A 26,137-nucleotide genomic window follows, 5' to 3' on the forward strand; every position below is an offset into this window, starting at 1 on the left:
ATTGAGGAGATGTTTTTAAAGAAATACCCACAATACTCCAAGATCTCTGTCTTGAGAGAGATCTCATTTAGGCCCCATCTTTTGTATGTGTATGAGGTAATATCTCCAATGTGCATTACTTTGCACTTACCGACACTGAATTTCATCTGCCATTGTGGTGCCCAGTCACCCAGTTTTGTGAGATCCCTTTGTAGTGCTTCACAGTCTGCTTTGGATTTAACAGGTTTGAGTAATTTTGTATCATCTGCAAATTTTGCCACCTCACTGTTTGCCCCTTTTTCCAGATCGTTTATGAATATGTTGAACAGTGCTGGTCCCAGTACAGATCCTTGGAGGATCCTGCTACTTACCTCTCTCCTTTGTAAAAACTGACTGTTTATATTCGTACCCTTTGTTTCCTGTCTTTTAACCAGTTACTGATCCATGGGAGGACCTCCCCTCTGTCCCATGTTTCCTTACTTTGCTTAAGAGCCTTTGGGGAGGGACCTTGTCACAGGCTTTCAGATAGTCCAAGTACTCTGTATCCAGTGGCTCACCCTTTTCCACATGTTCATTGACGCTCTCAAAGAATTCTAATAAGTTGGTGAGGCACGAGTTCCCTTTACAAAAGCCGTATTGGCTTTTCCTCACCACATCACGTTCGTTTGTGGGTCGGATAATTCTGTTCTTTACTGTAGTTTCAACTGGTTTGCTTGGTACTGAAGAGAGTCTAACCTGCCTGTAATTGCCACCATTGCCTTTTACTTTTTTGTAAAAATCGGCATCGCATTCGCTATCTGCCAAAGGTTGCTTGAAGCAATAGACCACATAGCGCAGGAGTTCTGCAGTTTCACATTTGAGTTCTTGCAGAACTCGGGTGAATCCCATCTGGTCCTGGTGACTTATTCCTGTTTAATTTATCAAACCCTCCTCTACTGACACCTCAGTCTGGGACCGTTCCTCAGATTTGCCACCGAAAAGGAATGGCTCAGGTATGGGAATCTCCCTCACATCCTCAGCCATGAAGGCCCAGCAAATGAATTCACTTAGTTTCTCCGCAACAACCTCGTCTTTCTTGAGTGCTCCTTTAGCATCTTGATCGTCCCACTGGTTGTTTGGCCGGCGTCCTGCTTCTGATGTACTTGGGAAAAAAAAGTTTTGCTCTTAGTTTGTGTGTCTTTTGCTAGTTGCTCTTCAAAAAAATTTTTGGCCTCCCTAATTATACTTGAGTTGCCAGAGCTTAAGGTCCTTTCTATTTTCCTCAGTAGGGTTTGACTTCCAGTATTCAAAGGATGTCTTTTTGTCTGCAGTCACCTCTTTACTCTGTTGAGCCATGATAGAATTTTTAGGTTCCATGCAGCTTGTAGGTATTTCCCTCTTGTGATTGCTCCTTTAAATTTCTCTTTAACTGGCTTCCTCAGTTTTGTGCCGTTCCCCTTTTTGAAGTGAAACACTACTGTGGTGGGTTCTTCTGGTATTTTCCCCCTGTACAGGGACGTTAAATTTAATTTCATTATGGTCGTGATCACTGAGCCGTTCAGCTACATTCACCTCCTATGCCCCACTTAGGACTAAATCAAGAACTGCCTCTCCCCTTGTGGGTTCCAGAGGTGGCTGCTCCAAGAAGCAGTGTCTAGAAATTCTCTTCTGCATCCTGTTCTGAGGTGACATTTTCCCAGTCAACTGGGTGATAATTGAAATCTCCCATTACTACTGGGTGCCTGGTTTTGTAGCCTCTCTAATCTCCCTGAGCATTTCAGAATCACTGTCACCATCCTGGTCAGGTGGTCAGCAGAACACTCCTATTGCCGCACTCAAATTATTCAAGCAGGGGATTTCTGTCCATAGAAGTTCTGTGGCACAGTTTGATCCATTTAAGATTTTTACTATATTTTACTCTATGACCATAAGAACATAAGTGATCTCTCTCCTGCCATCCATCTCCATCCTCTGCTTTCTTTCACAGGTAGTGTCACTCCCCCAACCAGGCAATCTGCTCTGTCATTCCTATATATATTGTACCCTGGTGTTATCATCTCCCATTGATTATCATTGTTCCACCAAGTTTTTGTGAAGCCTGGTTTTATCAATATCCTCATTTAATACGAGGCACTCGGGTTCATCCATCTTAGCATTTTGACTTTTTGCATTTGTATACAAGCATTTAGGAAAGTTGTCAATATGTAGTTATCTGCCTTGATGTGATGTAATTGAATGGGACTCTTGTTTGATTGTTTCTCTTCAGTTCCTACCTGTACTTTACCAACCTCTATTCTTTCCTGTTTACTAGGCTGTAGCGTATCCCTTGAATAAATCCTTCCCTGACGGATTGTGTCTGTCCAAACCATGTGCTTCTTCGCTCCTGTCGTCTTTCCTTCTCCAGCCCTTAGTTTAAAAACAAAGATATTCAAGGGAAATTGTCTTGCCACTGACATGCAGCCCCCTCTGGAAGGTAAGCTGGCTGCTGGGTGCAGGTGGACGCAATGACCGTTCGGGACAGGAAGTGACAAAGGAGCCAGCATTGAGTTGAAAAAAATGCAGGGGAATTAAAGGAACAAGAATGGAGTTGCAGAATTCGGAATTTTACACCCTGTGAAAAGCACCGTGGGAACTCGTATGACTTCATGCGCTCAGATCCTTGAGTCTGTCTTAGTGTTCAGATAGCAGTGATGAACACGAGAGAGAAAACTTAGATCAATAGCTGAAGGTCGACAGCTCCAGCAGCCTCCCACACCATGTGGGGTCCTGCGATTTTGCGCAGTGTTATCAGTGATAAAATGGATAATGCTGACCAAAGGGAGGAGCACCTCCACCTTTCCCTACAGAGCTTCCTGCCTGCCTAAGGGTGGAGAGAGGTCCCATCCACGTGCCGTCCAAGCCTGACGCTGCTTGTCTGGTGAGGGCTGATGAGTTTGAAGCTTGAGATGGCTTGGCTGCTTTTCTGCGTGCTCCCTGTATGCCTCGCGTTTTTATGAGTTGACCGTGAAATGAACAGCTGCAGTAACCCGTGTCTAAGGGTACGTCTACACAGCAAAAAAGACCCATGGCAGCGAGGTCTCAGAGCCCAGGTCAGCAGGCTCGGGCTCACGGGGCTTGCACTACAGGGCTACAAAGAGCAGTGTAGACCTTTCCGCTAGGGCTGGAGCCTGGGCTCTGAAACCTGATGAGAAGGTGGGTCTGAATGCCCAGGGACCAGCCCGAGCCGAAACATCTACACTGCTATTTTTAGCCCTGTAGCATAAGTCTGAGTCAGTTGACCCAGGCACTGAGATTTGCTGAGGTGGATCTTTTATGCAGTGTAGACGTACTTTAAATAGCTTTGAAAAATATTTGTTTTGTGGCAGTGAAGGTAACGATTCAGTACATGCATTGTATACTTGCTGCTGTTTATTTTCCAGCAAAGGAATAATCGTTATTATATATTTATACAGCTCCTAAGAGGATAAGGTATTTTGCACACCTGTGAGACTTGATTCCTGCTCTGGGGAGTTTGCTCATCTCTGTTTTAAAATATCCTTTTGAAAACACGTGTAGGTCCAGGAGCCGTGGTTTGTGCCAAGCTCCCCAGCCACTTCCTCAGAAGCTTTTACAATTCGCAGGAAGACAGACTCTGAACAAGTGCAATAGCAAGTAACTTGGTTAAACTGTTGTTCCATCCGATACGTGGTTGGCTGTGAATTGATGGGCTACCAAATGTTGACATTCATTAGCCCACAGGACAACTATGCTCAATATTTATTGGTTCCCCCTTGTGCTCAAGTACCAAACCCCTTTATGGTTGTGGCCCAGTTGATGTCTGTGTATCGCAAGAAGAGTCTTTTAGCAGTCGTGCTGCTGGGAATGTCAGAGTATGGATTACATGAGCAGCAAGTTGACATCCGTCCTGATTCTTAGTGCTTGTATTGGTCCAGGTAACAGAAATAGTTTATTTTCACAAAATTACATCACTTGAGTTATTCCAAGTAATACAAACCCACGTGTTTAACACGTAACCAGGAAGAGCCATCATGGCAATAATTTTGGCACTTCCCATAATGCACCTCATCCCTGGTTGTTGTGCTAATTAATTAAACAGGCAATTTACAGCTGTGGAAGAGGACCGCCCTGTGGGCATAGTCGAGCGACTGCTCTGTCCTCTCTCCCCAGAGTACTGTTTCACAGCTCATCTCTTCTGCCTCAGTACGTAATCTGTACAAAGATGGATTCAAGATATGCCCCAGCTTGCTAATGAAAGGAAGCAGGCTCTGCTTAATGTAACTGTGCAGCTGTAACATTTTTGTAGGGGCTTGGAGGTTGAGTCTTATGCATTCTGTCAGCCAGTCACTTCAGATTAACTCTTCGTGGGTTGAAAGACACTGAATTTCCTGGTACAGAATGAACTCCTGGGAGGGGAGATTGCTGACAACCCTGGGTATTGAAGGGTTAAATGCTGGTAAGCATCCCTAGATGGGGGGCCCAGCCACCACATAGTTGGCTGGAGGCTGGTTTCTCTGTTACCCATGCAGTGTGTAATGCCTTTGTGGCCATCCAGTAATTTGGGAGTCGGATGTCCTATTGTTACACAAAGGAACACAGCCATTAGAAATGAACATGTCCGCTTGTGTCACATCTAGCTCCCCATTGCTTCCTGCCCTCTCCGCAGTGTAAGCAGAAAATGTAGGGTCTGTAGAGGGGCCAGTGGGGCTGCTTTGCTCAGATGGAGGCTTTGCGCTAAAGAGGAGCAAGGCCTACATTGTGTAAATAAATAGGATTTCCCCCATCCACGGTAGGATCATTTGTGAGAAAGATGGAACAGTGGAACTTTGGATATGTGAATCTCGTGAGTGCTACCCTTTGATGAAGGGGACGGAGAAACTACAGTTGGGGAATAGGAAATCTGATCCCCAATACACTCGCATGATATCTAACTTATGGCTCCTCTTGGTGGATACTGGGAACCTATTGACTTCTCATGGAAAGCTTAAATCTCTTCCTAGATGTCTTAGATCAGCTGCATTTCCCATCCCTCACTTGTGATTTCTATAGGCACTTATATAACAAGCCGTCCTTCACCCCCTGCGGCTCATTCTGCCACCTGAAGCCGTAACCCTCTACAGTATAATTTCCAGAGTATCCACCTTTGTCGTCATGGGGCACATTAAGACTTAAAGCGATGATTAAGTAACAGGACCTGTGCCATGGAGGACATCTGGCCTCCACCTTTTTACTGGGCACACGAGCTCTTAAAGAAAGAGCTCGTTTTCAAACATCTATAAAAGAACAAGGAGAGGGGTTCAGGAGATCTGGAGGGGAAGAAGTGGAGAAAATCCTGTCTGTCACCAAATAGGTCATTTTCCCAAAGCTTTGCACTGAGACAGCCAGGGGGTTTGCCTTCTTTCAGAATGATGCTCAAAAGCTTTCTAATATAGTGGGATATTCTTCCTTCATCCAACCCCACTCCCTGTTGGTGGAAATTCTCCTTTCTTTTTAAGGAAGGAAGACGGGCGGATGGTACAGAAAAGGCGTCTTATAAGGGCACTTCTCTCATGAGCTTTCAAGCTTTTGCTTCAGTAGTTTCCTGGTATGTTGTGCTGCCCAAATAAGGCTTGATTTGTACAGAGGGCTGGGGTGAGCCCTTTACGATCGGGTGCCACAGCCGCCCGAAGACAGCGCTTCTCCAGAACAGCCTCTTGATGCATATTCTAGTTGAGTTTTACCACAGTGAAAGCTTTACCAGTGACTGCAATGTGGGGAAACTGAAAATTCCCAAATGCAGTGAAATAGTGCTAATGTTGCTGTTGCTAAACCCAGCTTTCAGTGGAACAGATGCTTTTCCAGGGCCTCAAATTTGCAGCGTGCTGTGGGTCTCTCTGCTGCCGCCTCCTTCCTGTGCAAACTGTTACATGACAGACATTTGCAGCAGTTTCTGTTTGTGTTTTTTTTTTAAAACAGCTAAATAAAAAAAACTTGTCGAGTTGCTCATGGTGATAGAGCCTGTTGCTATGGAGCCGTGCTTCAGATTGGCCGACCCGGAGGCCAATGAGCAAGCAGAACGGGAGAATGTCGTCATTTAACCTTGCAGGGTGTATTTATTCAGCGATATGTGACATTAATACCAAAGCCTTATATAGAGCTATGAAATAACATACTGGGGCAAAGGAGGAGATTTTTTCCCTCTCTCTTGTCTCTCTTAAGGTTGTTTGGAGGTTTTTGGTTTTTTTTTCCTCATTGCAGTTGGGCATCAGTTTCCCTAGCAGAGCTGCCTTTGGATGAACAAACTCTTACAGCCCGACCTGTCAGGCTTCAGAACCAACTTTTTGATTGCCTGCTTGCTTGGGCTGGCATGTGTGCATAAGCTGCTGGCGTGTGGGTTGCATATTTCTGAGCATTTTTGCTCTTCCAAAAGAATGGCTAGCTCTGTTTTATTTCCAAGTATCCCGTTTTAAAGGGATTTTTTTTTTTATTTCCTGGTTACCCAGAGCAGCTATTCTTACAGAAGTATCAGGCTTTCTCCTTGGCATCTGGTGGCTACAGTCCTGTCTGTCTTGGGAACAAAATTTTCCTATCACACAGCCAGCCACATAGGCTAGGTCTGGGTGTGAAGAATAGGCCCTGCTAGTCTGTAACGGGCCTGTGAAGGCAAAAATAATTACAAGAGTACACAGAAGAGAAATGGGAGTTAAAAGCCCTGGAAAGATCCCTCCACCCCCTGCCACCACATGTTAAGATCTGCTTGATCCTTTGAAAATAATAACCGGCTAATCTTGTGCGCATGAGTTTAGTTTTTGAAACCTGGTTGAGCATAGCTTTGAAACCGTGCATGCAGGAGAAGTGTGCTGAATGGCCTGGCCAGCTTACTGCATTGGCCCTAAAGCAATGGAGAATCCAAGATGCCGCACTCCAGAGAAGAGGGACATTCCATGGTTAAGGGGACAAGTCCTACTTTCCGTCGGGCTTCTTATCTTCCTGCAGTGGAGTCCCCGCTGTCTGGTTTCCAGCAGGTGCAAAATGCTGCCACCTTTCCTCTCTCATACACCCAGAAAACATGAGCTCCTTCCTCTCAGATTGCTTCACTGGCTTCCCATTCGTTTCAGGATCCTGTCAACGCGGTCTTGTTTTAAACACACCTCCCTGGGACCTTTCCTAGCCAGTCCCATGGCTCCCATCTCTGGACCTGTATCCGATGTCTGGCATCAAGCCGTCTCTCTATTCCTTTCTGCAGCCTGGATGTGAGAGCCTTCTCCTTTGCCGCTTCCTGCTGTGTCTCTGCCTGAACTATGCCTTTTTCTCCATCTCCTTTGGAAACGTTTCGCCCCTGCAGCTCTTGATTCCTCTTTGCGTTTGCTCTGGAAAGCGCTGAAGGCTTTTGGACAGACGCAACATGCAGAAGCAGGATTGCACTGAACAGTTCAGTATTCGATGCTGTAAACTGAAATCTGCTGTGATATCGGAGTTCCCTAAAATCCCCCTAGCACCACGTTCTTGGCCCGGGACAAGGAAACCAGGCAAATTTCCAACCATGGAGTAACTTACAGGATCTGATGTGAACCCGTCACTGTAAGTCCAGTAAGAAACAAGTCTAACTGATCCCCCTTACATGTGATCTCCCGCCACTCCCTGCAAACTGGGCCCCTCCAAACTAGTAAATGCTGAAGTACTTGTTTCTGATTCACAGCCTTTCCGCCCTGGTTTAATGTTCAGAGCAAGGGGCTGGGAGAGCCTGGCTCTGTCACTGACTTGCTGTGTGACAGTGTGAGGGAAGTCATGTGACTTTTGTGCCTCAGTTTCCCCACGTGTTAAATGAGAATCAGAGTGGGGAGGTGGTTCTTTGGCATGGATTGAATGTAGTTTATTGGCATTCACAAAGTGCTCAGCGAACCCCTGGGGAGCAGCAGCAGGGACTGGCGGGACATGGCTAACTGTAAGAGGGGGTGGAGTTGATTGCTGTCTTAGGGAGGGGGGCAGTACCTGCAGATGTGCACCTCCCCCACCCCAAACAGGCATGTATGAAGGACCGTGCTGCTGCCTTAGCTGGCCTGCTTACCCTGCCAGCTCCCAAAACCAAACTGAAAATTTGACAGCAGCTCCCTTTCCTCCTGCTGCTCATTGTTTCTCTCCTGACCCAGATTTTGTGGCTTCCCTGATGATGTATCTACGTAATCATTTCATCCCTTGTGAGGAGCAGCTCAGCACTGCCCCTCCCATTCCTCCCTGCTCCCCATCCCGCCCCCAGCCCTGCAAACTTTCACTTTCTCCGCAAGTCGCTGGTTGTCACAGCGGATCATGTCAGCCACCTCCTACGCTGCCTCCCACGCGTGTCCTGGGGGAGCGGGGCTGATTCATTCACACAGAAAGGAAACCTCTTCTAGAAGAGCCTTTAATGAGAAGCACCAGCAGAACACAATGTCTCTGCTTTGAATCTGCATGCAGAGGAGAGATGCTAGAGGATGCGGGTTTTGGGGTGGAGGTTGGGTTTTTTGGTATAGTTAATGGCTATAAACATGTGGATCTTTTTTGAATGAGACGTATGTCGCAGACTCCCTCCTCCCTCTGATACAAGTGGGCCAAGATTCCTCCCCTTTGTCCTTCACCTGAATACAGTGCTGGTGGAGGGGAGATGGTTCTGTTGCAGTGGGGTGACTTTTGCAGACTATTTGCTTGCATATTTAAGTGCAGATGTTTCCCCTGGGAAATAAAGTGCCAGGCTACAGAATATCCAGCCAAGCTGCCCAGGAGGTCTTCTTTTGCCACTGCAGAGCCCTGACCTCTAAACTGCCTCTACGGATCAAAGAGCCACTCTCTCCCTGCTTTTTTTCCAGCTCAAGAATGCTGACTGTGCAGCCCAGTGCTCCGGAGGTGCTGTGCTTGGTTCCTAGGTGCGCGCGACCCCAACAGAATTCCAGCTCCTGTGGAAGGATATTGAGCTTGGAAAGCAAATAACATCAAAGCATAGTTGGTGGAAGGAGGGTCTCTGGCTGAGCTGGGCTTGGCCCCTCCAACAATACGTCCTGGGACAGCACAGCTCGCCTGGCATAGCCGTCGCTTTGGATACCCATTCTGTTCTTTTGAGCAAATGCCCTTGGTCTGTTGGAACCTTCCAGCAGGAGGAAAACACCTGAGGGAATCACCTCCCCCCGCCCCCTCCTCCCGATCTCCTCCAGATGACACCTGCCAAAGGAAGCTGGGGTCAGACTGTTGTACTCCTTGGTGTGATTGGCTGGGGAGTGTTACCAATCCATCCTATGCTAAGAGTTGTCTCTTTAATACTCGTAGATAACAGCAGGCCTCACCTCCAGCCTGTGCCCCTCGTGGGAAGTCAGACCTGAACGGCTTCTCATGGACACATGTGAGTTGTGTGCAGGTCCCTCAGCTGGGAGCCTGCAGTACGTTTTTCAGATCGCTCTCAGACCCTCTTCTGCATCAGCCTGCGGTAGTGGCTGTTCGCTGGCCGGAACGATAGATTGCGCCCGAGAGCTTTGCAGCAGGCTGAGAATTGATCGCCTGGGCTGTGCAGAGCTGGTGCCAGCTAGCTGGCTGCAGGGGGCATGGCATTAGACGTGCTGGTATCTCTGTTAGTGACTTATTCCACTGCTGCCTCTCAGTGAGGAGAGAACCTTAGCTGAACTCGGGAATCCTCGCTTTGCCACTCTTTGGCACGCTGCCTAGAAAGTTGCTTATGGAATTGCTGGTGGTTTTTTGTCGCCTTTCTGCTTCGAAATGAACCCTACCACAACAAGGCAGTGGCCTCTGGGACTGTTTACTTTCTCGGCAATCACAGGTGCGTTGGCTCTCCCCTCAGCATCCCCTTAGTGCCCATCATAACATCCAGAGCCACAGATGGAGACATCAACCACGTAACGTAACTGGTGATACTGTGCATGCAGCAGTCAGGATGGTTCAGTCCCTTCTGCAGCAGCCTGCCTCTCCTGCTACCTTTCTTTGTTTTCCCAACAAGATGCTCCGGGGGGGCGTGAGGCATGGCAGGGGCAGATCTGTGCTGGGGCAATTCTGCACTCTTGCAAAAGGCTATCAGTGAAAAGGGGGCAATTTACAGTCACTGGAAGGTTGCAGCGTAACCCGACTTCTTTCTTCAAATTCAGAATTATAACACACAAGAACCCAGAAACAGTGTGTGACAAAGCAGGCTGCTGCCTAAAACAGAGAGGCCCAATCACTCCCCTTTGCTCTAAGCTGGCTCTTTGCAGATGGACTGTGCAAACTCCCGAGGCTGCAAGAAGGATCAGGAAACCCCTGGAATGTGAAGTGGTAGCTTACAGGTTTCAGCACACCCCAGTTTCGGTCATGCCATTTCACTTTTGTTCCAGTACGTAGCAACTTTGATTCTGAAACTGACATGGGTACAAATCTGGGACAAGGTTGGAACTGACTTAGGACCCGACTGGAGCACGTTTGCCCTTGGTTACTTGTGGCTCACTTTGGTTCTTACGGTCCAGCCAGAGAGCGTGGCTCTGTTTCCTTGCGGCTTTCTTGCCTTGGAGTGCTACCGAGCTCATGGCACGTGGAGGTTTTTCCTAGAATTGCACGGTCTGGAAACCACTGCCCTGGCAGCCAAGTGGATCAAGCTGGCATTTAAATCCTGTATCTTAAAACCCCCCAAACCCTGCAATACTAATTCTTCCTCTATCCCACCCTTTGTGTGGGTGTCTCTCTGCTGCAGGTCCAGTGATTACAGGTAAACATACCCAACCTAGCTTTATGTGTCTAAAAACAGCAATGTAGATGTGGTGCTGGAGGAGCCACCCAGACCCTAGGTACGCACTTGTGTTGCTGACCGCTGCAGAAGTCCCTGCTGCTGCATCTATGGGCAGGTATGTCTGCCCAAGCTGCACTGACCGTCAGATTGCAGTGGAGACAAACCCCGTGTGTACAGTGCCTAGCACAATGTGGCCTCGACGTCAATTGGGCGCTACTATTATACCGATAATTATTAATAAATGATACTCCTAGTTTTGCATGCAAGCCTAGAGGTCCTAGCCTGTAATCACATTGGAAAACCATTCCCAGAGAGCAGTTACCAGTGGTTCAAAGTCAAGCTGGAAGGCCATAACAAGTGGGGTCCCTCGGGGATCAGTCCTAGGTCTGGTGCTGTTCAATATCTTCTTCAGTAGTTTAGATAACGGCCTAGAGAGTACATTTATAACGTTTGAAGATGATACCAAGCTGGGAGGGGCTGCAAATGTTTTGGAAGACAGGATTAAAATTCAAAATGATCTGGACAAATTGGAGAAAGGGTCTGAGGTAAATAGGATGAAATACAACAGGGACAAAAATGCAAGGTGCTCCACTTAGGAAGGAACCATCAGTTGCATGCATACGAAATGGGAAGTGATTGCCTAGGAAGCAGTGCTGCGGAAAGGGAACTGGGAGTCGTAGTGGATCACAAGCTAAATATGAGTGAAGACTGTTGCAAAAAAAAGTGAACGTCATTCTGGGACATGAGAAGTAGTTCTGCTCTACTCCACGTTGATTGGGCCTCAATCGGAATATTGCATCCAGTTCTGGGTGCCACATTTCAGGAAAGAGTTGGACAAACTGGAGAAAGTCCAGAGGAGAGCAGCAAAAATGATGAAAGACTCTAGAAAATGTGATCTCGGAGGGAAGATTGAAAACCTGGGTTTGTTTAGTCTGGAGAAGAGAAGACTGGGGTGGGGAGAGAGAGAGATTATAACAGTTTTCAAGTACATAAAAGCTTATTACAAAGAAAAGGACAAAAAAATTGTTTCCCTTAACCTCTGAGGATAAGACAAGAAGCAATGGGCTTAAACTGCAGCAAGGAAGGCTTAGGTTGGACATGAGGAAAAACTTCCTAACTGTCGGTGGTTAAGCACTGGAACAAATTGCCTAGAGAGGTTGTGGAATCTCCCTCGTTGGAGGTTTTTAAGAACAGCTTAGACAAACACCTGTCAGGGATGGTCTAGTTATTCCATAATCCTGCCTTGAATGCAGGGAGTTGGGCTAAATGACCTATAAGGTCCCTTCCAGTTCTACACGTCTAAGGTTCACAGAGAGCTTCTGTTGCATATGAATTTCTGAAACCTTTGCCTCTGGATTTCTGGCTGCGTTTGCCAGAAGGATCAGCAGTTATCTTTCAGCGTTTTCACCCAGCGCCAAACTCAACAGGAGCCTGCGTGTAAAATGGCCATTGTCCTGATGGTCATATTCCTTTCCCCAGTATCCCCCAGAATGAATTTGAACCAGTACATGTGACATTAGTAGGGGAGGGTAGCTGTGAAATGCAAGCTGTATTAGCATGTTAATTTAGAAGCCTCCACATCTCCTGCATAAATAAATAACGGGAGTAAAACGCTCTCCCTCCTGGGCTTGGGACGTGGAAATTGTTCCTGGACTCAGACTAGTGATTAGTATTTAAATGATTGGTGTTGCCAGGCCAGTAGCTGCAATAAAAGTGAAACCTGTGTTCCGTGTTCAGCAGGGCTACAAATTAAAGTGGAGTGAGGCTGAATTAGCCAGTGAATATTATCAGTTCCCGTGCAGAGCCAACAGTCAATAAATCTTGGTTGTATTTGACTCTTTTTCAGCCACGTTCTGCCAAAGCGATTATTAAGACGAGTGGATAAATGTCAGCTGTGCGTCCAGTTTCTAAGCTTACATATATTTAGGTTTTTGCAGTAGTGGTGGAGGTCCCAGGATATTAGAGAGACAAAGTAGGTGAGGTAATGTCTTTTCTTGGACCATCTTCTGTTGGTGAAAGAGACCACTCTTCTAGCTACTCCGAGCTCTCCTTTAGGTTTTAAATGGAGGCTTTTTGTATTCAAGCAGGCTCAGCACCAGTGCAGACACGTTCTGTGCATTCCCATTTATATATCCCCTTCCAATAGATCAGTAGGACAGATATCAGGCCTTATACTGAAAATGCAGCCACAGTATTTCAGAAGCATTGTCGTCCTTCGTGGGTGATTTATCCACCCCCAAATTTAGAAGAAGCCTGTTCAAGTTACTAGCTCTGAAGCTTCATTACCTACCCATTTAACAAAGTTGACTTAAATTGCCGTTATTAGGTTTCAGAGTTAACCTGTATTTTGATGACTGGAAGCATAACAGTCTTCCATCAGTTCTGTTGCTTCAGGCTGTCTGCCATCTCAGGCAGATGTGGCCGCGTTCAACTTTGAAAGGGTTTCTTTGCAACCATATCGGCTAGAAACTGTTGTTGTCAATCAAAAGCGTCTGTAGCAAATTAGGCAGGAAAGGGGGCGACGTGGCTTTGGAATACACTGGGCCCTGCCCATGTTGCCTCTGGTCTCTTCCAAACTGCAAATTCAGAGACGACTTTCTGAACTGATCTCTTGAGAAAGTTTAAGCAGGCAGGAAAATTAAATATCCACCTAATGATATATTAATACTAATAATCATGCCTGGCTCTTTTGGTCCATAGCTCGCAAAGCACTTTACAAAGAAGGTGAGTATCATTGTCCCTATTTTACAGATGGGGAAACTGAAGTGCGGGGCGATGAAGTGATTTTTAAGTGACTCACCCAACAGGCGAGTGACAGAGCCAGGAATTGAATCGAAGTCTCGTGCATCCTGCTCGCTATCCACTAGGCCATGGGGTATGCTTTGCATTAGTGGCATTTCAGTTTACCCTTGCGAAGTTGCCAGCAAAATGAGACATCTGTCGAAAGTGTGTTTGCGCCTTCATGGAATCGCTGCAGTAAATGGTGATGAGTGAAATAAAACCGGTTTGCCTAGCGTCCATCCACGCCGATTACTCTGTTCTGCAGCACAGGTGGTGCGTGTCTGGGTGGGCTGAGTGGAGTTGTGTGTATTGGTGGCCTCTAAGAGTGATCCTCTGGACGTCAAGGGATTCGTGCCTCCAGTCAGTGCTGGATTAAGGTTGAAGTAATACAGGCCCAGCCACCTGGAATCATGTGGTTACATCAGCATCTTAGCTTTCATTCAGACCTACTGCTCTGGGGGACGCTGCCTCAGCAGACGAGGCTCTGGGGGGGCGCACCTTCTCTGCCATCACCCCATCGTAGCTCTGCTGGGTGGCGTCAGCAGGAATCCCTGCCACACAGCCCTCTGCTTGGTTGGGTGGAGGTGGAGTCCTTCCTCTGGGCAGAACTTAGTCTGCCTAGAGGTCTGGAGTGGTGGGATTGGGTTCCTTACCTGTTTAGAAGACAACATGTGTGTCTGGCCCCTGCTGCTGCTGCTGTTACATGATGGGGGGGCGGGGGCAGAGCCATGGAATGAGGGTGGGGCACAAACCACAGAATAGGGGTGGGACAGGAGCCACAGAATAAGGGTTGGGCTTTGAAGTGCCCCTAGACATGCGCAGGATTGTCTTAATTAGAGCCTGGCTCCAGTTTCTCAGTTACAGAGAACCCCATAGCTTCTGCTCCAACAGTCGGCAAGTTTCTGGCTTGAGCATGCTGTTGGCAAAATGGGACTGCCTCCGAGAGGAGGATGGGGGTATGGAACCAGCTGGTGACAGCAAGTTGGACATGAATCCCACGTGCACTGAGGGGAATCGCAGCACAGGAAGTGTCATAGGGATGTCCCTGTGGGCATTTGAGCTAAGGAGGGAGCAGGGCCATCCCATGGGGCAAATTGTGAGCAAGTTGTCCAGGAGGCCAAGCTGTGAATTGGGTCTCTCCCGTCATCCTGACTCCCCTCTCTCTGCCCTATCTCCTCTCATCCTGCAGGTGCCCATCGCTACACTGCATTGCACTGAAGATGTCTAACAGCAACACGACGCAAGAGACACTGGAAATAATGAAAGAGTCGGAAAAAAAGCTGGTGGAGGAATCTGTGAACAAAAACAAATTTGTATCCAGGTCACCGAGCAAGGAAGAGGTTGAGAAGGAAGGGGAGGAGGCCAACGTACGGCAGGAGTCTCAGGTAAGAACATGGCACCTTTTCATCCTCCAGTCCCAACGTTACCATTATGAGAGGCAATGGCAAACTGGCCCAATTTGTGGAGGCTCCCATTGCACCCCACTAGCCACCCCAACCATTTGATGCTTTTGCAAAGGCTGGAAATGTTTGCATGAAACATCCACCTAATTAGCACGGAGATCCTGCCTGGAAAGGGTTATGTGGGTTTTGCTGTCTTGTTGAGGCAGGTGGTTCAGTACCCTACCCAGATGGACGTAAGGAGAGAGGGAGTGGCTCTGTAGAGAGACAGAGAGGATATTGTGTGTGGACTGAGCAGTCCTGAGGGAGGAACCCAAGTTTTGAGCTGAATTGGATCGTCTCGGGGTTTTCTTTAACAAGCCAACCCTCTTGCAGGAAATGGGTGAGTTTGGAATTCAACTAGGGGGCCAGATCTTCAGCTTGTGGAAATCAGCATCATTCCAGTGAAATCACTGGAGTAACCACTAAGTCATGTCCCCTCTCTGTGCCTCTTTCTCCTAACTGTTGTGTCTATTTAGCCTGTAAGCTGTTCGGGGCAGGACCTGTCTCTTACTGTGTGCCCCATACAACGCCTAGCACAATGGCGCAGTTGTGGTCTCTAGGCACTGCTGAGATACAGACCAACTGGCACCAGCTGGCCTAGGGCGTGGGCGTGGTTTGTCAAGCATGCTGAGAAAGGCACCAGGGTACAGACTCCAGCTTTCTCAGAACAGGCTCCCAAAGTCGGCATGGAAGGGAAGGTTTGGAAAGATCCCAAAATGGATCTTGCTGAAGCTGCATCCATCTCTGTGTGAAACACGGCGATTTGTGGTAACGTACCACTTAAAGGTGCTTCCGTTGTACTTCACACTGAAGCGGGAAACGTTGGCCTTGCTGCTGGATGGTAGTCGCTGTGATCATAATGTGTTTGGGATGATACACGGCGTGATTCTGTGCTTGAAATCCAGTGGCTGGCGCTAGATTTCCTATATAAACTGGCATGCAAGCGCCATCGCTGTGCAGAAATAGGCCAGGACGCTGCTACTTTAAGATGAATGGGGTAGTAGGGGGTTTGTCCAGCTCCAAATGAAGCCGCCACAATTGACACCCCACCACTGTGATTCATTTCCCCTTGATTGCTATGGCAGCAGGTGCTGCTGAGTCATTGCCTGTCTTGGGACCCCCACTCAGAGCTCACCTGGCCCTCAGCTTGTTCCACTGCTTCTAATAACCCCGTCCCAACCTCAGGTACCTCTCGCCACTCTGCTCCCTGTGGTCTTGCTAAGTGGAGTTGTGGCATCTCTGACGGGATCAGCGCTTGTAGCAGGGTGGCCGCCCAGTTCTAGCGGTCAGTCTGTGGAAAGGATGCTGAGCGTCTGATGCTCATTGCCTTTGGCCGTTCCCTTCACCTCTGGGTTTAGCGTGCTTTATCTCATTAAATGGCTCGTTAGCTTTTCTAGGCTTGGACTTTGGCTGAGAGGACAGAGCTCCTTGCAGAGCGGCGTCTCTTCTGGCAGCTCCCAGCGAGCTCATTTTTAAAGGAGTTTGTCTGTCTTGCACATTCAGGGAAAGTCCCCATGTGATGTTATTGATATAAATGGGGACCATATAGAACATGGTTTGCAACCAAGGTCCTGTAGTGGCACCAAATCTCATGTAAAGGGGGTCATATAAGGTGTCTAAGAACAGGTTATGGGTTGCTGGTTATGATTATGCTGTCTGTATGTATGTGTCATTTTGTAGTTGAAGTTACGAGTATTGGCTCTATCCTGTCTGTATTTCAAATTGGTGCTACAGTTCTGGGAAACACCCCAGAGAAGTTGGTGTTAGCTCTGCTTAGCCTGCTTGATGTCCCATTAAGGACCATCAGCTACACAACTGACCCATGGAGAGAAGGCAGATACGCCTTGTAACTCAGCAAAGTATGCAGGGACTGGCCCATGTGACTCCAGACTCCATTTTGCTGTAACTTTCCACAGTAAGAACAAAGAGGTTCTTATACCTGGAAAAGCCTATATAAGGCTACCACCTCATCTCCATCTGGTCTTCAATCCTGCTTCTTACCTCTGGAGAGACTTTGCTACAAACTGAAGCTCTGAACAAAGGACTGATGACCCATCCCAGCAGGGGATGTTCTCCAGAGACTTGATTTAAACTTGCAGTTTACTCCATCACTGCTACAAGCCTGAACTAAGAACTTTGCCATTGCTGTATGTAATTGATTCCATTTAACCAATTCTAGCTCTCATCTCTATCTTTTTCCCTTTATGAATAAACCTTTAGATTTTAGATTCTAGAGGATTGGCAATAGCCTGATTTGTGGGTAAGATCTGATGTGTATATTGACCTGGGTCTGGGGCTTGGTCCTTTGGGATCGAGAGAACCATTTTCTTTTATTGGGGTGTTGGTTTTCATAACTCAGTGGCACTGGTGCTGATACTGGGAAACTGGAGTGTCTAAGGAAATTGCTTATGTGACTTGTGGTAGTCAGTGGGGTGAAACCAAAGTCCTCTTTGTCTGGCTGGTTTGGTTTGCCTTAGAGGTGGAAAAACCCCAGTCGTGGGCTGTGACTGCCCTGTTTGAGCAATTGGTCCTGAACTGGCACTCTCAGTTGGGTCCTGCCAGAACTGTATCGTCACACCCCACTCCCCTTGGTGCCAGCGCCCCGGCTGAGCCTCATGGTCCCGCCGAGCTGCAATGCGTGCTCCGTGACGAGGTGCTGTTTATAAGCGGGCCCTGCGAGCCTGGTCATGAGGTCCACTGCGAGGCTTCTGGCATGGAGATGAATGCGTCAGTACATGTGTCAGATGGCATTTGCCGAGCAGAGACGCTTGTGCTGCAGGTTCTGCCTCCGGGGGCCATCGCAACCGAGCGCTCCCCTTCAGCTCCCGCAACTTGGGAGCGCCCAGCGCCAGGCAGATGGTAGGCTTCTTTACGAGACCTCATCACCGAGCTGCTCTGCAAGCCTGTGGTGGGGAGGACTTCGGCTGCTTCAGCTCGCAGGAGGGGACCGCAAAGAGAAGCCACGGCTGCAGCTGATTTTAAGGGAGGAAAAATAAGACTACCAAATAAAATACCACCGTCTGGAAGTGAGGCCTGCGAAAGGAGCAATACCACCGTTTGCACAGTTCCATGGGGTGGCCTGGGGTCAGGGCTGATTTGCAGAGGGGCTGAGGGTGCTCTGACAGTCGAGCTTCGCTCCTTCCCTCAGTGGGCCTGTGACTGTAGTGGGGGTGGTGTTATTGCCTCCTCGTGAGGCTTCCTGCAGGTTTGCAGAGCACTGAGACGTGCCCCCATGACCTGGCTGGAGAAGTGCAGAGGGGGCTGCTTGTGACAGTAGGCGCTGCTGAAACTTGTCGTAAAGGGATCTGTCCAGCGTAGATGGTGAAAGGCCCCCTGCTTCTCTGACTTGAGTGAGAAGGCTCATGGTAAGTGAATCTCTGCTGCAGACCTGGCCTGTGTGCCCCCCTGTGTTGACAACCTGATTTACTGCATGTATCGGAGTCCTTAGGAGCCCCAGGCATGGCCCACAACCCGACTGTGCCAGGCGCTGTACAAACACAGGACAAAAAAGCAGTCTGTGCCCCAAAGAGCTGACAATCCGTGTGTAAGATGAGACAACAGACAGACGGGGAAATGATGAGACAGTGCCTGAGCTCCTGAAGCCTTGTTCTTTGCGCTACCTAAAGACGCTGGTTCTGAAGCGTTGCTGAGCTCTGCATTTCATGCTACCCCGTATGATGCTCTGGGAGGCTCGGCTGGGCAGGGTAAGGACTTTTCTCCTAGATTTCCCAGCCTGTCCCTCCCCAGCAGCTGCCCCCGAGTCACCGTTTGCACAGTTCCATGGATGATGTGAAGGGTTTTCGTGGTTACTTTTTGGACTCAGGATCTTTCTCTATAGGATAGACTCTGTGCTGTGATCTGGCGAAAGCTCAAGGAGGTAAATTGCCAGACTTTTTTGATCCCAACCACAGCCCTGGCTGCTAAACGGTGAGTGAAACAGGAGTGTCACCAGAAAGCACATGCACAGTCGACACCAGAAGGGTCCTCCTCTGAGCCCAGACAATTTAGGTCTGCGTGAGGCTCCAGACTCGACTCCTTGCTGTGGGAGCCAGTGGAGGGAAACCTGCATAGCGGACAGAAAGGAGCGACAGCTCCCTGGCGTTCCTGAAGAGATTGTGAGCACTGAGTGATCCCTCTCCAGAGAATCTTCTTGCAAGAAGTTCTGGAGCAAAGTTACCTCGTGGCCTGTGATCTGAGTCTGGGAGCGGTTTGGCTAGCACTTGCTAGACCCCACCTCTCTCTGTTCCGGTGGCCTGCGATCCTCTGATCACTCTGCAGCCGTTCTCCTTCCAGCTGTCATCAGACGGCCGCAGTACGGTGCCGAAGCAGAGTGAGGGGCGTCGACTTTTATCAGAGATTTGGGTTGTTCCGCTGAGAAAAGCTCTGCTAGAAAGGAAACCTTCCCAGGCAGACTTAGGTGGTACGTCCCCACCTAACTGTCCTGGCTTAGCGAGGTAGGAGCCAGAATCCTCGTGCTGACTACCCAGAGCTGCATCATTTCAGTGACAAATCAATCCGGCGCTTCCTGGGAACTTGCTATGCGTACGATGGAGAAATGTTAACATCCACTGCTTGTATGTCTCTTGTGTGTGTGTCTCTGCTTCCGAGGGCTTTAAATGGTAGCGAGGGCTGCTGCAGGTGGCAGATCCTGAAACGCTAGTTCTTCATAGGGCCTGGAAGGCAGACTCTGAACACATTGTGGCAGACTTCACATCTGTTGAGGAAGAACTAGAAAGAAGGTATTGTTTCCACTCCAGCCAGCCCCGTCAGATACGCATCCCTACTCCCCATTGCGAGTAAATAACGTTTCATTGTTATACTGCGAAGACAAGGTGGGAGAGGCAATATCTTTTATTGGTGAATGAGACGTCGGTCCAATAAAAGACATTACTTCACTCACCTTCTCTCTTTCATATCCTGCCACACCGCAGCCAGTCATTCTAATGCTCTCATCTCTCCGCGGAATATCTCATTCAGCCATCTCTCAGCAGGAAAGTTGGTCTGCTCCTGGGATGCTAGAGGGAGCCGGCGCTAAACATCTGCCATGTGCAAGTTTCAGACTCCGGGCTGGGGTGGGGAGGGGCCCCAGACAGGCTGGATTTACGACCGTTCATTTCATGCTCCTGTTCAGTCTTTAACTGGGGCCTCGTCACCGGCCTGGTGATCAGGCCTACCCAGGTCCTGGCTTCGATTGGCTTTATAATTCATGATGACAAATTTGTGAAGGGAGATGAACCTTGTGCTTCAGGGTTTAAAATAATCTCTTTTTATTAGAGACCAGGGGTGGGGGCAGATTATCCCACATCTGCTACTAGGATTTTTTTTTGCACCTTCCTCTGAAGCACCGGGTGCCGCGCATTGGCAGAGATGGGCAAACTTCACTGCACTATAGGGACCAGGGGTCTGAGCCCGTCTGCTGATTCCTCTGCGAATGTTTGTCTCTTCGGGTCTGACAGGCAGCTGTGGGCGACCATCTGTGCCGCCTCCTTTAGGATCCACTTGCTTCTGTTGCCACCAGAGAGGTTTGGCCTGGAACATGCTGCGTACGTGGTGGGATTTGGACAACCCCGTGGTGCGTCACTGTAGGTTCAGATTAAACCTCCCACTTTCTCTTTCCTCTCTCCACAGAGGCGGACTTCAAATCATGGACACGCCAGAAAAAGAGCCAAGGTAGGAGACCTTCCCCTTCCCCTCCTCCCCATCCTTCCCAACCCCCCCGGCCTGCCTTCTGTGGGAGCACTGAGCTACTGGGGGAAGAGGGTTTGAGCCCCACACTGATCCCAGAACTCCACGATCCTCCAGTTAGCGCTTCTGGAACTGGCCATTAAACCAGTTCCCCAGCTATCAGCTCCCCGCCTCCTCGAGCCAAGCGCAGCAGCTGTTTGGACACCTCGCTGGCTTGTTTTGCTCTCTCTTATTACACTGACAGTCTGCACTCAAGCCCCAGGGACCCTGACAAGCCACTGGGCCGTTCTGCACTTTCAGTGCCCTCCACGGAGTTCTGTGGCTATGAAACTCCAGAAGCGAATTAACTTGTCCGGTTAGTTGGTGAGGTGGCTGTTTACCTGGATACATCTGTGTTCTGCCCAACTAAGGACATTCACCTACCAGTTGACCCAGCGGAGGAGTGAATTTTCACCCCGTTAAAATAAGAGTGAAAAATATAAGTGGAAAATAATGTTTTGGATCCATCTAGTTACACCTATTTTTCCCTCCTCTTCAGAGGATATTGTGGCACAAGCCGTCTTATCACATATGATTTTAATCTATTTCCTGCTCCACTCTCTTTATTTAGCAGACAAAGGCCTGACAAAATCCAGTGGCTGGAATTTGAAGCTAAACAAATTCCAAGTGGAAACAAGACGTAGGTTTTTAGCAGTGAGGGTAACGAGCCATTGGAACGACTTCCCAAGGCCTGTGGCAGATTCTCGGTCACTGGCGATTTTTTCATAAAGATTGAACGTTTTTCTAAAGGAGATGCTGTAGTTCAAGTGGGTGATTTCAGGGAGGTCCCAGGTGGTCACTCTCGATGATCAGGGTGGTCCCATCTGGCCTTAGGATGGTTGACTGAAAGCAACAGGGCTGGAATAATCTGCCCAATGGCACCCTTCTTTCTTCGTTAGTACCCTGTGTGGTGGTCAGACAACATGATTTAATGGTCTCATTTGGCCTTAATCTGGGAATGCATCCAGCAGCCAGGAAGGCTAGTGCTCCGATGACCCCCTCCCATGGTGGAGGAGAGCCCATGCTATACTCAGCCCTGCTCCCCAGAGCCGGAGCTCCCCAGGATCTTGGGTGGTTGGGTAATACGTTTTGGGCTGAGAGTCCTGAAGCGTTATAAAAGCGTTACTTTGAACCCGAAGTTGTCAAGCAGGCAGGTACGCTGGAAATGGGATGGCAGCCGTTTAGTTAAACCAAGGAAAGCAGAAACATCACTTCCTGCTGCGGAAGACTTAGTCAGTTTCAGGGTTTAACACTTGGCAGATTGTTTGGTATGTGGGCTTGCAGAGGTGGAAGCAGGCTGTGTAACTAACTGCTCAGCGAGATTTCATGCTAACAGAGGCTAAGTGGTACGGTGGATTAGCACAACAGCCGTTCGCCTCAAGTTTGGGGGGAGTCAGTCTCAATTAAGGTCTCTAGAAAAGAATAATTTGTTGCCCTCACACCCACAAACCTCTGCTTTTGCATGTGTTACTGCCGGCTCCGAGAATTTGCATTTTAGCCGGCATGTCATTGTGATGCAGCAGTTTAATTGGCGCTGGTGAAGTGAGCGGCTTAGTCGCACGTCAGAGTGAGCTTGAGACGCATGTGGTGTTTCTTTGTATTTCAGTCTAATTCAAAGCTCAAGCTGGTCAGGAGCCTGGCAGTGTGTGAAGAATCCTCCAACCCGTTTGTGGATGGGCCCTTGGAAGCCCAGGTAGGCCAAGATTTAGCCAGGTCCTAAAACGTGAGCACTTTTTTTTCAGTGCTGGTCCCAGGGAGAACTGCTCCTGGCAATGGCTCTGTTTCCTAGGTCGCATCACAGAACAAGCTAGGGGCCGAGTCCCTTGCTTGTCGGCACATTCTTGCACTAGCTGGTATAAATAGCAGTGTAGCCACGGCAGCATGGGAGGTGGCTGCAGAAGCACAGCGGAGCCATGCCGAGTACAAAGCCACCTGAGACCAGGGCCTCGTGCCTTCACTGCAGCTACCCATGCTACCGGGACTATCCTGCTATTTATACTCACACCAGCGCGCTGATATAGACAAGCCGTTTGCTTTGTGTGCAAAGGCATCGTAAGTAACAACTTAACTGCCCTCCCCAAACAAACATGAATCCCAGCGCAGTAGATCGAGTGGGGTCCCACAGGGATCAGCGCTGGGTCCGCTTCTGTTCAATATCTTCATCAGTGATTTAGATAATGGCCTAGTTAACGGTTGTGGATGATACCAAGCTGGGAGAGGTTGTAAGTGCTTTGGAGGAGAGGATTAAAATTCAGAATGATCTGGACAAACTGGAGAAAGGGTCTGAGGTAAATAGGATGAATGTCAATAAGGACAAATGCAAAGTGCTCCACTTAGGAAGGAACCAAATGACAGCCTAGGAAGGAGCACTGCGGAAAGGGATCTGGAGGAAGCTACATATGAATGCACAGTGTAACGCTGTTGCAAAAAAAGCAAACATCCTTCTGGGCTGCATTAGCAGGAGCGTTGTAAGCAAGACAGGAGAAGTAATTCTCCCGCTCTGCTCCATGCTGGTTAGGCCTCAGCTGGAGTATTGTGTCCAGTTCTGGGCACCACATTTCAAGAAGGATGTGGAAAAATTGGACAAAGTCCAGAAAAGAGCAACAAGAATGATGAAAGGTCTAGAAAAGGTGACCTGGGGGGCGGGGAAGATTGAAAACCTGGGTTTGTTTAGTCTGGAGAAGAGATGACTGAGAGAGGACGTAACAGTTTTCAAGTACATAGAAGGTCGTTAGAAGGGGGAGGGAGAAAAAATTGTTCTCCATAACCTCTGGGGATAGGACAAGAAGCAGTGGGCTTAAATTTCAGCAAGGGCAGTTTAGGTTGGACATTAGGAAAAACTGCCTGGCTGTCAGGGTGATTAAGCACTGGAATAAATTGCCCAGGGAGGTTGTGGAATCTCCGTCACTGGAGATTTTTAAGAGCAGGTTGGACAAACACCTGTCAGGGATGGTCTAGATAATAGTGAGCCCGGCCACGAGTGCAGGGGACTGGACTAGATGGCCATCAAGGTCCCCTCCAGTCCTGTGATTCTGTGACTTAGCTATCAAGTGCGTGTTCCCTGGTGCTGCTCACACCAGCCTCTGTGCATGGAATCCAAAGAGCCACAAGGACACGTTTGGGGCGTTGAGCTCAGCGAAGTGCTGTTTGCTTCTTTCTAGGACATTATTCAGTTGCATGTCAGTTGCCCCTCGGACAAGGAAGAGGAGAAGTCGACAAAAGATGGGCCCGAGAAAGAGGAAAAAGACAAGAATAAGGAGAAGGCACCAAGGAAAATGCTTTCCAGAGGTTGGTGCACTGGCGTGGGACTGCAGGAGTCTGCTTCCTGGGTTCTGACAGCCGGGACTCAGCTGATTTCCGTTGGGGTTTTGTTATAACTTCATTTGCAGGGAAGAGCGTTCCTGTAAACTGGAATATGCTTTACCGGACACCCCAGTGCAGGATGGTGTAGTAAATCCTGCTTCAGCACGGGGGGCTGGACTAGCTGACACCTCAAGGTCCCGTCCAGCCAATGTTTCTATAGCTCTGTGACATGTGGCTCCCTTTTATGGTCTTGGAGATCGGGATGTTTTGGAATGATACAGCTACAAACAACCCCACCCCAGAGACGTTCCTGTTTGAGTTTCTCTTTGTGAAACTTACCAATAAAGACCGGGTTGTAGAGGGTTTTTGGGAGACGTCCAACCCAGAGGCTTTATACAAATTCCCTTTTTAAAATTTAGGGACATAAACGTGGTTGAAAGAGCAAAGTTTAAAATTTGCATCCAGAGAGTGAATCATACCTGAAATCCTGCCGCTGAGAGTCGTTCTTCTGCCAGCTCCGCTGTATTGGGGCAGGTGAAATGTCCCATATGGCTTTTCTGCTACCACTTTAAAGAAGGATATTCACGGTGAAGTGACCGCTGAGGTCTAGGGTACAAAAGTCATTCACGTGGAAGGCTTCTGAGCGTTCACGTTTGGGCACTAGAAGGCATCCCACTAGCACTGCTCAGGGGGGTGACCTGTTTAACAGGGTAGCCGGGGGGGGGGGGGGAGAGGCAAGAGAATATCGGATCTTGCAGATTTCTTTTCAGCCTCCTTAACTTTTGCATGAAGATTTTTACTTCTCTGAATGTTAAATAGATTTTTAGAATGAAAACGTTCGGCGTTCCCTTCTCTAACTGCTGTCTGCAATGCTTTGCAAGCTGTTTTATTCTGGGTCTTTGTAGGTTCTTATAGGGCCCCGGTGACCAGATGTGTATTCATGTTTTAATCTTCCCTCTGGCCCTGGGGGTTTAGGGAACTGTCACCCCCTCCATGTTACCGCTAAAGAAACTGAGGCGTAGAGCTGTTCTGTGACTTGCTCATGATCGCGGAAGGAATGAGTGGCAGAGCCAGGAATTGAACCCAGGTGTTCTGGGTCCATGGCAAGTGCCGTAATCACAAGAGCAGTCTCCCTTCCTTTTGAACGGCTGTGATGAAGTGGGAATGTGCTTAATGTTTTCTCTGAATACTGTGTGGGTACCTCGGTTTCCCCTATGCAGTTCTTAAGTATCTAGGTGGTGGGATAAGGGTGTGTGATGGTTGCAGAGTCCTAGAGGTCAGGGGTGATGTGGTCTGCACAGAGAATGGCTGACACCCTGTCTTCTGGCAGCTGATGGCTTGAGCCCCTCTCTGCAAGGTGCCAACTGAAGGTGTTTGAGAACAAAGAGATCAGGTGACCTCCTGCCCCTGGGGAAAGAGATAGAGGCCAGAGGAGGGGCTGGAGAGTTTCAGTTTGGAGCTGGCTGGGGAAATGGAGAGAGCCCCAGCACTGGAGTCTGGGCTCCCTACCCCCCAAGATGAACCTGACTGAGGGGTCCTGTTTCTGTACCTACAAGCTCTGCTTTGGACTGTGTTCCTGTCATCTAATAAACCTTCTGTGTTACTGGCTGGCTGAGAGTCATGGTGAATCGCAGAATGTGGGGGGTGCCAAGCCCTGTCTCCCCCCACACTCCGTGACAAAGGGCTAGTAGTAAGAATCTTTAAACTGATAATTTAGGGCTCATTTCTCTAGCTCTAAGCAGAGTCAGCTCCATTGACTTCCGTGGCTTCGTACGCACTAGTGCTGGCAGTGACTGAGCCCTAGAGAGTCGCTCTAGGAATCCCATCGCTTCCCATTGGTGCTGCCTGGTTTAGGGATAATTGTGTTTCCGTAGCACTTAGAAGCACCAGTCCTGGATCAGGACTCATAGTCCTAGGTGCTGAATACACTCTGAAGAAAAAGCCGGGACGCTTCCCTGACTCTGTTCTGTTGGTGTTGTTTCAGATTCCAGCCAAGAATACACAGACTCCACTGGAATAGATTTGCATGAATTTTTAGTAAATACACTGAAAAAAAATCCAAGGTAGGTCACAAGATGGTAAAACCAGCGGTTGATTGAGCAGAGGGAGGAAGATGCAGTTAACTGATGCTCCACACTCCAGGGATTAAGGGAGGAGTGGCCAACCTGTGGCTCTTCAGAGGTTAATATGCGGCTCCTTGTATAGGTGCTGACTC

General features: G+C 48.7%; 1 protein-coding gene across 1 annotated transcript in view; it reads left to right on the plus strand.

Moving 5' to 3' along the window:
- The window catches only part of R3HDM2 (R3H domain containing 2), an 82,937-nt gene that overhangs the window by 9,808 nt on the left and 46,992 nt on the right, over positions 1–26,137 (plus strand). Inside the window, 5 exon segments of the mRNA XM_030554641.1 lie at positions 14,643–14,838; positions 20,524–20,565; positions 22,226–22,312; positions 23,781–23,907; positions 25,907–25,985. Coding sequence (XP_030410501.1) covers positions 14,643–14,838; positions 20,524–20,565; positions 22,226–22,312; positions 23,781–23,907; positions 25,907–25,985 — 531 coding nt within the window.

Source organism: Gopherus evgoodei, chromosome 3, assembly GCF_007399415.2.
Source record: "Gopherus evgoodei ecotype Sinaloan lineage chromosome 3, rGopEvg1_v1.p, whole genome shotgun sequence".
Taxonomy (NCBI): Eukaryota; Metazoa; Chordata; order Testudines; family Testudinidae; genus Gopherus; species Gopherus evgoodei.